Below are 14,841 nucleotides of genomic sequence, written 5' to 3' on the forward strand. Positions count from 1 at the left end.
GTTAAGAATCTCTTTCTTGCTTTACCTCTTTCTCTCTTTTTCCCCCATTTTCTCACTTGTTTTATTTCTTAAATTGCACATATGAGTGAAATCATTGTCTTTCTCTGACTGAATTATTTCATTTAGCATAATGCTCTCTAGCTCCATCCATGGAGCAAATGGCAAGATTTCATTCTTTTTATGGCAGAATAATATTTCATTGTGTATATATACCACATCTTCTTTATCCATTCATCAGTAGGTGGACACTTGGGTTGTTCCCATAATTTGGCTGTTGTAGATAATGCTGTTATAAACAAATGGGTGCATGTATCCATTTAAATTAACTTTTTTGTGTTCGTTGGGTAATGCCCAGTAGTGTTTTGCAGTGCCTCAGTTCCAGTGGAGTTGGTGACAAGTCTCATTTCACAAGCAGACCAGAGCACACCCAGTTAAGAGTCACTACATTCAGGGCAGGGACCAAACAGCCCGCTGTAGGCAAGGAGAGCCTCTGCAGATAACTGGCCTGAAGGAGAGAGCAGCCAAAACACAATAGTAGTTTGCACACAGCACACACTGGAGACACTCCCTGAAGCTCCAGGCTCTGGGAACTACATGACTTCTTCATAAGGCCCTTACTTTTAGGAGAAGGAGACATAATTGGCTTTTCTAACACAGGGAAGAAGACAGAGACTTAGACAAAATGCCAAGACTGAGGCATTTGTCCCAGATGAAAGAAAAAGAGAAGTCCATAGCTAGAGATCTAAGTGACATGCCTAATAGAGAATTTAAAGCAACCATCATAAGGATATTCACTGGGCTTGAGAAAAGAGTAGAAGACATGAGGGAGACCCTTACCACAGAGATAATAGAGGTAAAAATGAATCAATCAGAGACGAAAATATAATAAATGAGATTAAAAACAGGCTTGATGCAATGAACAGTAGGCTGGAAGAATCAGAGGAATGAATTAGTGACATAGAAGACAAAATAATGGCAAATAGTGAAGATGAACAAAAGAAGAATCATGCAGTAGGAGAATAGATTTAGGTAACTCAGTGACTCCACTCTGTCTTTTGATTGGAGTCTTTAGTCTATTTACATTTAAAGTCTTTTGTAAAGCAGGTGCATTTTACATTCCCACTTATGTATGAGGGTTCTATTTTTTTTTCTCATCTTTGCTAGCACTTGTTATAATCTGTTTTTGATTAGAGCCTTTCTAGTGTGTATGTGAAATGGTATCTTAATGGGGTTTTAATTTGCATTTCCCTAACAGTTAATGACGTTGAGCATCTTTTAATTTGTTTATTATTTAATATCTATTTTGGAGAAAGGCCTACTAATTTTTTTTTTGCCAATTTTACTATTCTATATATCTTTTGGTTGTTGATTTCTAATTTGATTGCATTTTAGTCAGAGAACATACTTTTTAAAGGTGCTGATCTTGAAATTTTTTGAGATTCACTGTATGACTTACCTAGGAGAACATTTTTCTTTTGATTTAATTTCATTTTTAATTATGTAAAAACACTTACAGGATTTCAGTGTCAAAACTATAAAATAGGACATATTCAGAAAAATCTAACTCTTATACTTGTCCCTTGCCCTGTTTTCTCTTTCTCTATAATAAACCATTTTTATTTTTTTTTGTTTACCATTGAAAATATTTCTATTATTCTTTATAAAATATATATTTATAAATTTTATATATATATATATATATATATATATATATATATATATATATATATAAACCCAACATATATATCCCCATTTTAAAATAAAAATTAACATCCTGGACATATTCTTTTCCAACTTAATTGTTTTCATTTAACTTATACCTTGTAGATTCCCCCAGAGCCCTTATTTGGAGATATTCCTCACGAATTTTTATAGTTACTTAATGTTCCATAATGTATAATTTATACAGTTTTTTTCTGGTTTTCATTTAAGTATTTTTCAATCTTTTGCTATTTAAAACAATGCTGCAACAAATTCATGGGTTATTTTGCATTTTTGCACATGTATTGTTAAGATAGAATTAGGATCATTGGGTCAGAAGTTAGCATTGTAAATTTCATAGATATTGCTAGGATGTAACACCATTTTGTATTCTTATCAATAGTTCATATGAGGACTCTTTTATGTATATCTTTACCAGTAAGGTGTATTATTGAATATTGAAGTCAGATATTTTATATCTTAAGATCAAAATTGGTATTTCAGCTTAGTTTTAAGCTGTGTATATCTTAACATGAAAGAGCTTGAACATTTTTTTTAGAGTTTATTTATTTAGTGAGAGAGGGAGAAAGAGAGAGAATCCCAGCCAGGCTCTATGCTGTCAGCGCAGAACCTGATAGGGGCTCAAACTCATGAATCTAGAGATCATGACCTGAGCTGAAATCAAGAGTCAGGTGCTTAAGTGACTAAGCCACCCAACCCTGAGAACTTGATTTTTTTTAAATGTATTTAAGCCATTTTTATCTCCTTACATATCAATTGTAAATTAATATGTTTTTGTCTATTTTTTTGTTTGGTGTGTTTTTAGAAGTTCTTTATAATTACAGCTGTTATTCTTTGCCATGTGAGTTGTCAATACTTTCTCCTGATGTATTTATCTTCTCTATTTTGTTCATGGTTTTATCATGCATTTAAAACATTGATTTAGTTAACATTATCAATCTTTATCATATTCATGGATTACAAACAAACAAAATATAACTCATGTTTTCTTTTAATATTTGTGTAGTTAAAAAAATATTTCTGCTTCAGTTTACTTAGAAATTGTCCTGGCATGTGACATGAAGAATATGTCCAATATATCTTTTCCCAAATTACTATCCAGTTATTCCACCATCACATTAATAGGTCCTTCCTTTCTCCACTGATTTGAGATACTGCCATTATCATGTGCTCATTTTCTTATGTTTTCAACCTGCTTATGGAATTTCTATTCTCTTTTTTCCCCCCTGTGGTAAACATGATTTTAATTCTCTTATCATCTGACTCTCCTTATTTATTAAGCTACAATTTGAAAAGCTGCATTCTTTTCTTATTATATTTAATCTTCAATTGTAGCCTGGTTCAGTGATTCTTGATGGAGTGTGAAGCTATTTATCAGGAATAATTTTCCAAGCTTTTTAAAAATTTATATTCCCTCTACTTCTATCTTGACTTTTTGACATGTGTTCCTAGAATGGTAGGGTGTATGAGCATGAATACACACTTGCACATAAATGTACACACTTACACTTACAACTACAATGTCCCCAAAATGAGCATCTGTTAAGATTGGTTTATATCATATCCCTCAAGTATGTCAGGATAAGATAAAAGTTGAGAACTTTTGGCCTGTTAATATATAGGCTTTATATAATAATGTTAATAGTACCTGATACTTATGGGATCCTGATAATATGCCACAAAATGTGCTATTTGTCTGATATAAATCAATAAATTGATTGATTTATTTAAACATTTATAAATAGCACACTGATATACACTATGTTATATGCAATGATATCTGATATAAAATAGATTTATATCTATTGTCTTATTATCCCTCATAATAACCATATGTGTAGGTATTATTATCCTCCTATTGCACATGTGGAAACTGAAGCTTAGACAAGCTAATGCCCAGTCATGATTACTAATGCATAAGTAGAGTTGGACCCATCTCTTTTTGACTTCAAAGTCTGTGTTTCTAAAAGTTAACCATGGAAAATGATGTGAATGGATCAAACTGATATACTTTGTGCCAACACGTTGAAAGAACTTGGATCTTTCTAAATGCATTTTACTGCTTGTGATAGCTTGTAAGCTACAAGATATCAAGTGCCTGTAAGGCAAATTTTACATTGTCAGACTTACTCTTCCTGTCACTTTTGATAATGATCTCATGGATTATGGGTTATTCTAGTGATTGCAGACGAACTATAGACTGTTACAGTGTGAAGAGTTTCTTTTCTAAACCTTTTGAAAGTTAGCTCATAGCACTGGGTGTTGTATGGAAACCAATTTGACAATAAATTTCATATATTTAAAAAGAAAAAAATTAGCTCATAAATATCCTTATCACTAAGCATGTTTTTTGAGTTAGGTGTATGGAAGTTGCTTCCTTGACGTTTTTAGGGAAAATGAGTCAAATAAAAATATAAAAATATTATAAGGAAGGCTAATTTCTGTGTTTCCATCTATTATGCTCAGAACTACTCAGCCACAGAAGTGTACAAATATTGACATATTTATGCCATTGTTCTGAGAATTAGATAATATTTTGAAAGCATATTAACTTTGTATCTGTATCCAAAAATATAAAATACAAATTTGTCAAAGGATAAATTGAGGCAATTTATGTGAAAGTTCTTTGACATTTACTAAGAAATGGAAAGTAAGATTTTCATGAGCTTTACCAAGTACTTCACCAACTTTATTTTATGTCATTATCTTAGTTTAGCCTTAAAGTTAGGAGACATCTAAAATTTTACACTAGAATTCACATTCCATTTACTCAGTCGTCTCATTGCAGTCTTCATGTCTTTGTTCCTCAGTGTGTATATAATCGGGTTCAAGAGAGGAGTGACCACAGAATAAAACACAGCAAGGGATTTATCTAGTGACTTGATGGGGAATGGCCAGGCATAAATGAAGATACATGGTCCAAAGAACAAAAGAACTACTGTGATGTGAGCAGTCAGAGTGGACAGAGCCTTGGACGACTTGTCTGAAGGGCGTTGCTGGATGGTTACTAGGATGATAGCATAGGAGATGATTAGGAAAACAAAAGAACACACAGTGAGCACACCACTGTTAGCAATGACCATGACATCCAATCTATAGGTGTCTATACAAGCAAGTTTGATAACCCTAGGTAGGTCGCAGTAAAAGCTATCAACCTCATTGGGACCACAGAAAGGTAAGTTTACTGCAAAAGCCAACTGGCTCACTGAATGGAGAAAGCCAGTTCCCCATGCGGCAGTCACAATGCCAAAACATACATGGTCACACATAACTGTAGAGTAGCGAAGAGGTTTACAGATTGCTACATATCTGTCAAAGGCCATGGCTATAAGGATCACCAATTCACTCCCACCAAAAAAGTGAACGAGAAATATCTGAGCAAGGCAACCCTTGAAAGAGATGACTTTGTGTTTACTGAAAAAGTCAGCAATCATCTTGGGGGCTGTGACGGAAGACAGACAGAGGTCAATGAGTGAGAGGTTAGCCAGCAGGAAGTACATGGGAGAGTGAAGATGGGAGTCAGAAGCCACAGTTATGACAATAAGAAGGTTTCCAAACACAATTCCCACATAGAATATAAAAAAGAACACCAGTAGGAATATCTGGAATTCCTGAGAATTGGAGAGTCCCAGAAAAATGAACTCAGTCACCATGGAGTAATTTGTGTCATTTATTGATTCATTCCAGGAAAGAGCCTCTGTAGTTACCTTAGAGAATAGAGTAAGAAGAAAGTCAGAATTATTATATTCAAATTCAAAGCCTCATTTTGTGTCATTCTGCTTACTCATATAATGTCTATCTATGGTTTATTACATAAATGCATACAATCTAAACCCACCATTTTACTCCACACCCCTCCCCTGACTGTGCCTTATAGTCCAGTTATTCAAGTCTTCTCATTATTTGCACTTAGGCTTATTTCTAATAAAATTCCTTTGTTCATGTGACCTTCTGTGCCAGATTAAGTCTATATCACCATCATATGTTTATCTCCTTTTCCTTTGAATTCCAAAACAGTATCTTAGCTATTAAGTACATACTTATATGATCTTTATATTTACAAGGACTTTTTGTGGCATACATTTTTGAAAAAGTATTCTTAGTGGTTTTGTAGCCCATCACAATCATTTTATGTACAGTTGTTGGAAACCTCTTTATGAAACTAAGACAAATCCTCATTCACAATTTTGCTCTGTGAGGCAATTTATAGTGTATAAATTTTGAATGTAGTCTGTGGACCTTGGACTTACTCTTTAACACTTATTTTTACCATTTTTACAAATGTAGATACTAATTATATTCACTTCTTGTGGTTATAATGAATTTCAAACGAAGTATTAAGTGTAAAGTGTTTTGCATAGTTTTTGCATTTAGTAAGTACAAAATGAATTTGGATAATTATTAGTAGTAATATTTGTTGCCTTCGATTCACAGAGAAACCCCATTTCCCTGGTAATAATTTACAAATTTTACTTGACTTCTAGAAATAACATAGATGTTATTGTTCATCTTGTTCATAACAAGATGATTGAATTTCAGTTCCCTGCATCCTTTTGTTTTCCCATCTTTAAAACAAATGCACTGCATCAAAAATTCTCAAAATTGCCACTAGTCTAGTACTCTGTGGGGCATGAGTGAGGGACACAATTCCAAAATAATTTTCATAGTTTCTCAGAAGCTTGGATAGAAACATGAAAGCTAAGACAGATGTAGAAATTCAATCTTAGGAGAAGTTTAAATAAATGAGGATTCTAAAAAAGAAGGTCAGAATTATAAGGCCTTATAGAGAATGGAATTTATACTTATCATTTAGTGATACCAAAATGCTTAGAAGAAAAGGAGTTAGTCCAAAATAAAATTAAAGATGAAAAATGGAAGAAAAATAAAATAGCAGAAAATAAAAGGATAAAAGAAAGGTAATTTAGAGGTGAAATTAAAAGTGCGGAAAATGCAAAAAAAAATTTGCATGAGAGAAAATGTGAAGGGGTTTAATAGGAGATAAAATTGAAAAAGGATTCTGGAATGCTTGCTAAGGGATTTGTGTTTTATTATGAAGACAGTGAAGAACTATTAAAGCATTATGTGCAATTGTTTAATACATTTCTAATAAATAGTGAATAGTCAATACATGATAGCCATTATTAAGGTAGTAAAAACAGGATATTTGTCAACAGGATGTGGGAGATTAAAAAAAGGAGTATATAAATGATTCTATTCTGAATAATTGTGGAAATTGATGGGTGCTAGGGAGGCATGAAAGTATAGTGGGTTAATCTTACCAAATTTCTTGGGGGAGTAGAATTATTTGTTTTCACTACTTCTCTCATCACAGTTATTCTGTAGCCCTTGGAAATTACACTTTTCTTGTCATTATCCCAAATCCCATTCCTTAGCCCTATCCACTAATGCTTCATATTACTGTTTTCAAAGTCCTATAAAAACTTAGGAATTATAATTTTATTTCCAAGTAAAAAGAGAAGTCTAATAGTAAAACAAGACACAAACACACCTTTCCCATCTGCTTAGCACAGTAATAAATACAATCATACTAATCATTGACAATCAAGTGGATGGGATTCCTGTTGTGATGTGACTGGTTAGGATGTTTCTTAAGAATCAAAGTATGTTACTTTTTTTTTTAAAGTTCATTTATTTATTTCAAGAGAGAGAGCACACACAAGCCGGGAGGGGCAGAGAGAGAGGGAGAGAGAAACCCAAGCAGGCTCTGTGCTGTCAGCACAGAACCCAATGCAGGACTCGAACGCATGAACCATGAGATCCCCACCTGAGCTGAAACCAAGAGTCTGACGCTTAAGTGACTGAGCCACCCAGGTGCCCTTCAAAGTATTCAATTTAGAATTGAATTTAGATATTAACTTACATGCAACCATTTCATTTCACTTAGAGGACAAACTCAATACTTTTATCTCCATAAGAAATATATCAAGGGTGATAGTTGACAAAAGAGTTCTCTTTTGCAGTGAAAAGATTTTCTACCATGGTGACAAGAATTCATATATGTTAATCTTCAGCAAAAGGAATTTCTCAGTTAAAACATTTCATTTCTTGAGTATGTTACTGAGGAGTGAATGAATATAGAGGATTCTCATTTACAGGGGATCCTTCACGAACGTAATCCTTTCAAAGATCATACCTGGTTCTTCAAAAATGGTGCAAGGGGTTTTAGAAGGATTATGTTAATTCTAAGTGAAACATTAAGTTTAGGTCTATTGAAGGAGTTTTCCAGAATCTTATACATTGGCTATAGTAATCATGAAGAGCCAGCTACAAATGAACAATAAAATCTTTCCCTATGTACTAGATTAAACTTAAAATTCAAACTTTAGGATATTATGTTTGTCCTAAATGTCTTTTACCGCTTTTTAAAGAAAAATACCTAAAATCTTTATTTTATAAGTTTCATTGAGATTGAAGTCAGGAGACTTTGGGGTTCTAGTACAAATTTACTGTGTGACTTTAGCATGTCATTCAAAATATCCAAGCCTTAGTTTTCCGGTTTAAAAATGAGCTTATTGGATCAAAAGCTTTCTAAAACAAAATTCTACAGCTCTAAGAGTATGATTTGTACCTACATGTGAAAGAAATATCCAAAATCAAATTTCATTGGGGTTGCGGGAGGGAGGGAGGGAAATAAGTAAAAGAACAATGAATCTGGGCTTTACGAGAAAATGGATGCTTAAATAGAGATGAAAGAATATATTAGCCTGGAACATACAGGGGAAGGACTCAACACTCATAACACTTGTATAACATATACTAGGTTGTTTAACACAACAAGGGCAATGCTTGTTAATATTTATACTAACTCTTGTAAGTATTTAAACTGACCTCACAAAATCCTTCCATTTTTCTTGAAGATACATGCATAATTAAATTCTGCCAAATGGGCTCTTACTGATAATAGAAGCATCTCATTGTCAATAAAATTCTACACTTTGGTTAGTTCTGCTAATATACTTCATTTTCATCATTCCACCTACCTCCTTCATAACTGGAAGAGACTATTGCAAAAAAGAGTACAGATTTTCCTTTTATTTGCACTTTCTCTTGAAGCATAAAATTTCAAGAGCATAAAGTCTGTATGAATTGTCCTCCTTAGTAAACCACTCAGTGAAGAGCCATTTATGGAGGTGTGAGCAGGTGTGAGGAGATCTGGAAATAGCCTTTGAGTACGGAGACTCTTATAGGCTCTCAGATTTTCCCTAGAGGAAACACACAGAATTTTCCGGAGTCAGGAGCTGTTGTCACAATTTCTTGGCTCATTTAGGTATTTTAAATATCTCACTAAATCTAAAGGTGATTTTTTTCTCTGTGCAAATGAAACTTTATTTCCTTGTATCTATATTTACCTAAACTCTTTTTTAATAGAAGTATAATTGACATACAATGTTATATTAGTTTCAGGTGTATAACACAGTGATTTGACAATTATGTACATTACTCAGTGCTCACCATGCTAACTTCAGTCACTGTCTGTCATCACAACGTTATTACAATGTTACTGACTTTATTCCCTATGCTATACTTTTCATCTCTGTGACTTATTTATTTTGTAACTGGAAGTTTGTACATCTGAATCCCTTTATCTATTTTCCCCATTCCCCCTCCAATCTCCCCTCTGACAACCACCAGTTTTTTTCCTGTATTTAAGACTCTGTTTTTGTTTGTTTTGTGTTTTAGATTCCACATATAAGTGAAATCATGTGGTCTTTGTCTTTCTCTGTTAAAGGAGACTTTTTAATAGAATCTAGTTGAAACCAGTCAGATAGTTCTGAAATTAAAATCCAGATGGAACTAGAGGGTGTTTTGCTAAGTGAAATAAGTCAGTCATAGAAAGACAGATATCATATGTTTTCACTCATACGTGGAACTTGAGAAACTTAACAGAAGACCATGGGGGATGGGAAGGGGAAGAAGTAGTTTCAAACAGAGAGGGAGGCAAACCATAAGAGACTCTTTTTTTAAATTTATTTTTATTTTTATTTATTTTTTTATTATATGAAATTTATTGTCAAATTAGTTTCCATACAACACCCAGTGCTCATCCCAAAAAATGCCCTCTTCAATGCCCATCACCTACCCTCCCCTCCCTCCCACCCCCCATCAACCCTCAGTTTGTTTTCAGTTTTTAAGAGTCTCTTATGCTTTGGCTCTCTCTCCCACTCTAGCCTCTTTTTTTTCTTTTTTTTCCTTCCCCTCCCCCATGGGTTTCTATTAAGTTTCTCAGGATCCACATAAGAGTGAACACATATGGTATCTGTCTTTCTCTGTATGGCTTATTTCACTTAGCATCACACTCTCCAGTTCCATGCACGTTGCTACAAAGGGCCATATTTCATTCTTGCTCATTGCCACGTAGTACTCCATTGTGTCTATAAACAATTTCTTTATCCATTCATCAGTTGATGGACATTTAGGCTCTTTCCACAATTTGGCTATTGTTGAGAGTGCTGCTATAATCATTGGGGTACAAGTGGCCCTATGCATCAGTACTCCTGTATCCCTTGGGTAAATTCCTAGCAGTGCTACTGCTGGGTCATAGGGTAGGTCTATTTTTAATTTTCTAGGAACCTCCACACTGTTTTCCAGAGCAGCTGCACCAGTTTGCATTCCCACCAACAGTGCAAGAGAAGAAGACCAAAGCAGGAGGCATCACAATCCCATCACAATCCCACATCTTTACCCTCTACTACAAAGCTGTAATCATCAAGACAGCATGGTATTGGCACAAAAACAGACACATAGACCAATGGAATAGAATAGAAACCCCAGAACTAGACCCACAAAAGTATGGCCAACTAATCTTTGACAAAGCAGGAAAGATTATCCAATGGAAAAAAGACAATCTGTTTAACAAATGGTGCTGGGAGAACTGGACAGCAACATGCAGAAGAATGAAACTAGACCACTTTCTTACACCATTCACAAAAATTAACTCAAAAAGGATGTGGAAATAAGAGACTCTTAAATACAGAGAACAAACTGAGGGTTGATGGGGGAGAGGGGAAAATGGGTGATGGGCATTGAGGAGAACACTTGTTGGGATTAGCACTGGGTGTTGTATGTAAGCGAAAAATCATGGGAATCTATCCCCAGAACCAAGAGCACACTGTATAGACACTATATTATCCAACTTGGCAATAAATTATATTAAAAAAAGTATTATTGGATTTTAAAATATAAAAAAATCCAGATGGATTAAGAAGACAATAAATAATAATGCTTTAGTTGTTATAAAAAGAGGATAGCTTATAACATTTATGACCAATTTTGGATAAAATATAGGAAAAATACTTTGAACAATAGTAAGAAAATCTCGTTCATTATTTATCATTTTATTGAACAGCTTACAATGCAGAAGTTACAACTGGGCTGAGTCACCACAATTAATGTTTTTTAAGTCAGTCATAGAAATACATCCAAGTGATTTCTCACTTTTGCTCCTTGACCCATCTGACTTTCCAAGTTTTACTTGGAAAAGTAAAGTAAAAGTAAAGATGTCAATCATCTTCTTTGTCCTGAGTACTCCAGCTTAACAGGTACATTAAATAAGCTGAGATCTAAGTTGGGTGCCTTTCTTTAGGCAATAACATTCTCAAAATACTTTTATAATTGTGGGTACTCTTTTAGGGTAAATCAAGAAATGCTTTGAGGAAGACTGCAAGAACAATAGAAATTTTCTCTGGAAAAAAAAGGACCATAGACAATTGTTGCATAATGCAAAATACTAGAATCTATTTTTAAAGTAACATTGTACAAAATACATTGACAATCAAAGGCTGAAAACAATTCTTAAGAGTTGTAACATAGTGTTGCCTTCCTATTTATCTAACTTAAAGTACAATTAGGATGAAAATTGTTTCTTTCTTGATTTTTAATGTCTGCTGGTTTGTATAAACTCATATTTTATCCATTGGATCCACATAATTTCCATAAGAAATATTAATTTTCAGTGATGCTTATTATCAGTATGAAGATACTGATAAATAAAGCTAAATCATATGTTCATGTATATATTTATATATAGATAAAAACTACATGAAAATTGAATGTAGTCATTGATGATAACTACAAATTTAGGTTTATTGGTTAGGTAGGAATATATAACACTTTAGTTTTTATAATTAACAAAAATTACTGCAATTCCTATTTGAAAGTGAATTTCTTTGATTCAATACCTCTTTTTATGTAGACTTCTCAGTTTTCTGTAGGCATTAATGAAAGTGTACATATTCCATGGTGTTCATGGTGGTCCATGACATTCATCTTGTGTTCTTACCAATGAAATCTGTTATGACATCTCTCTAGAACTTACAACTTGTTGACTCAGCCTTCTCATTGCTGCCTTCATATCTCTGTTCCTTAAAGTATAGATGGCAGGATTTAAGACAGGAGTGACGACAAAGTCCACAATGGCAAAAAATGTATCCATTGACTTGGTAGGAAAAGGCCACACATAGAGAAACATGCATGGAACAAAAAACAAAACCACTACAGTGATGTGAGCTGACAAAGTGATGAATGCTTTGGATAAATCCTTTGAAGAATGTTGTCTGACAGTGATCAGAATAAAGATGTATGATACAATTAAGAAAAAGAAGGTGCCCATAGATATGAAGCCACTGTTAGCAGTGACCACAAATTCTAGTCTGTAAGTGTCCATGCATGCAAGTTTAATAACCCTAGGAAAATCACAGTAAAAACTCCCCACATTTTTAGGGCCACAGAAAGGTAAATTTATGACAAAAACAAACTGAGACACAGCATGGATCACCCCAATGATCCAAGCAGTCATTACCAAAAGCATGCACATTTTGAGATTCATAATAGTTAAGTAGTGGAGAGGCCTGCAAATTGCTGTGTACCTGTCATATGCCATGGCTATGAGCAGTATCATCTCAACTCCTCCCATGACATGAATAAAAAACATTTGTATCATGCAACTATGGAAGGAGATGATTTTGCCATTACTGAAAAGATCAGAGATCATCCTAGGAACTGTGGTGGATGAAAGGCCCAGGTCGATGAATGATAAGTTGGCCAGCAGGATATACATGGGAGAGTGTAAGTGAGAATCAAAAATCACTGTAAACATAATGAAGAGGTTTCCCAAGATAATTCCTGCATAGAATAAAGAGAAGAAAAGAAAAAGCAAAACCTGCATTCGCAAGGATTGTGCAAGTCCCAGTAACACAAATTCAGTTACCATAGAGCCATTTACTTGGTCCATGGAATCACAAAGAAGAAAAGACTGTGATGTGGCCTGAAAGAAAAGAAAGAAGGAGTCAACTTTGAGGCCCTAAAAACAATGCGTCAGATGTTGATAATATAAAATTATCTGTTGATAACAGATATTTTATTTAATTGATAGTAAACTATTTATAAAATAATGGGAACCCAGTGTATGGGTTTGGTAGTATGACCAAAACTGCACTCAGAGGCAATCTGTTGCTTTAAATTGCTCTCATTGGTTTAAATACCTGAAGTAATCAGGCAACTTAAGGAGTGAGAAAAGAATGCAAAAATAAACTCAAGGAATGTAGATGAAAGAAAATAATAAAAATTAAAAATAATATATATTGAATCTTAGAAAATTGGAATAGTACACATGAGCATATAAAAAAGTTAAAAAACAAAAAGTAGTCAAACTTTCACTCTTTTCAGATGACACGATTCTCTATGTGGAAAACCCAAAAGACTCCACCAAAAAACTTCTAGAACTGATCCATGACTTCAATAAAGTCGTAGGACATAAATTCAGTGTAAGAAATTGGTTGCATTTCTATACACCAATAATGAAGCAGCAGAAAGAGAAATCAAGGAATCAATCCTATTTACAATTGCACCAAAAACCATAATATACCTAGGAATAAACCTAACTATAGAGGGAAAGAATCTATACACTGAAAACTATAGAGATCTTATGAAAGAAATTGAAGAAGACACAAAAAAAAATGGAAAAACATTCCATTCCATGGAAAAACATGGTGCTGGCACAAAAACAGATACATAGATCATTGGAACAGAGTAGAGAACCCAGAAATGGACCCACAAACCTATGGCCAACTAATCTTTGACAAAGCAAGAAAGAATATCCAATGGAAAAAAGACAGTCTCTTCAGCAAATGGTGTTGAGAAAACTGGACAGCAACATGCAGAAGAATGGACCCGGACCACTTTCTTATACCATGCACAAAAATAAACTCAAAATGTATGATAGACCTAAATGTAAAAATCCTAGAGGAGAAAATGGGCAGCAACATCTTTGACCTCAACCACAGCAAATTCTTACTTGGCATGTGTCTGGAGGCACTGGAAACAGAAGCAAAAATGAACTATTGGGACCTCATCAAAATAAAAAACTTCTGCACAGTGAAGGAAACAATCATCAAAACTAAAAGGCAACCAATAGAATGGCAGAAGATATTTACAAACAACATAACAGATTAAGGGTTAGTATCCAAGAGTTATAAAGAACTTATTAAACTCACCACCCAAAAACCAAATAATCCAGTGAAGAAATGGACAAAAGACATGAACAGACACCTTTCCAAAGAAGACATCCAGATGGCTAACAGACACATGAAAAAAATGCTCAACATCACTCATCATGAGGGAAAAACAAATCAAAACCACAATGAGCTACCACCTCACACCTGTCAGAATGGCTAACATTAATAACTAAGGCAACAACAGACAGATGTTGGCAAGGATGCAGAGAAAGAGGATCTCTTTTGCACTGCTGGTGGGAATGCAAGCTGGTGCAGCCACTCTGAAAAACTGTGGAGCTTCCTCTAAAAATTAAAAATAGAACTACTCTATGACCCAAAGGATACAAGTATGCTGTTTTGAAGGGGCACAGACATCACAATGTTTATAGAAGCACTATTGGCAATAACCACAGTATGGAAAGAGCCCAAATGTCCTTCGACTGATGAATGGATAAAGAAGATGTGGTATATATATGCAATGGAATATTACTCGGCAATCAAAAGTAATGAAATCTTGCCATTTGTAACAACGTGGATAGAAGTAGAGTGTATTATGCTTAGCAAAATAAGTCAGTCAGAGAAAGATAAATACCACGATTTCACTCAT

The 14,841-nt window shown here is 34.2% G+C and overlaps 2 protein-coding genes across 2 annotated transcripts; both read right to left on the bottom strand.

The window, feature by feature from the left end:
- Nucleotides 1–4,457: 4,457 nt before the first annotated feature.
- Nucleotides 4,458–5,426, bottom strand: LOC122221227 (olfactory receptor 4F4). The gene has a single exon (XM_042940540.1). It carries the CDS (start codon nt 5,373–5,375, stop codon nt 4,458–4,460), a length of 918 nt encoding a protein of 305 aa, XP_042796474.1. The 5' UTR covers nt 5,376–5,426.
- Nucleotides 5,427–12,034: 6,608 nt separating this feature from the next.
- Nucleotides 12,035–12,973, bottom strand: LOC122221228 (olfactory receptor 4F6-like). Its single transcript, XM_042940542.1, has one exon. The coding sequence runs from the start codon at nt 12,971–12,973 to the stop codon at nt 12,035–12,037; it is 939 nt and encodes a 312-aa protein (XP_042796476.1).
- Nucleotides 12,974–14,841: the final 1,868 nt, after the last annotated feature.

This window comes from Panthera leo, chromosome B3 (assembly GCF_018350215.1).
Source record: "Panthera leo isolate Ple1 chromosome B3, P.leo_Ple1_pat1.1, whole genome shotgun sequence".
Taxonomy (NCBI): domain Eukaryota; kingdom Metazoa; phylum Chordata; class Mammalia; order Carnivora; family Felidae; genus Panthera; species Panthera leo.

Bases quoted from the DNA above. Each gene is read 5' to 3' on its own strand.
- LOC122221227 (XM_042940540.1), bottom strand. From the start codon at position 5,375: ATGGTGACTGAGTTCATTTTTCTGGGACTCTCCAATTCTCAGGAATTC.
- LOC122221228 (XM_042940542.1), bottom strand. From the start codon at position 12,973: ATGGACCAAGTAAATGGCTCTATGGTAACTGAATTTGTGTTACTGGGA.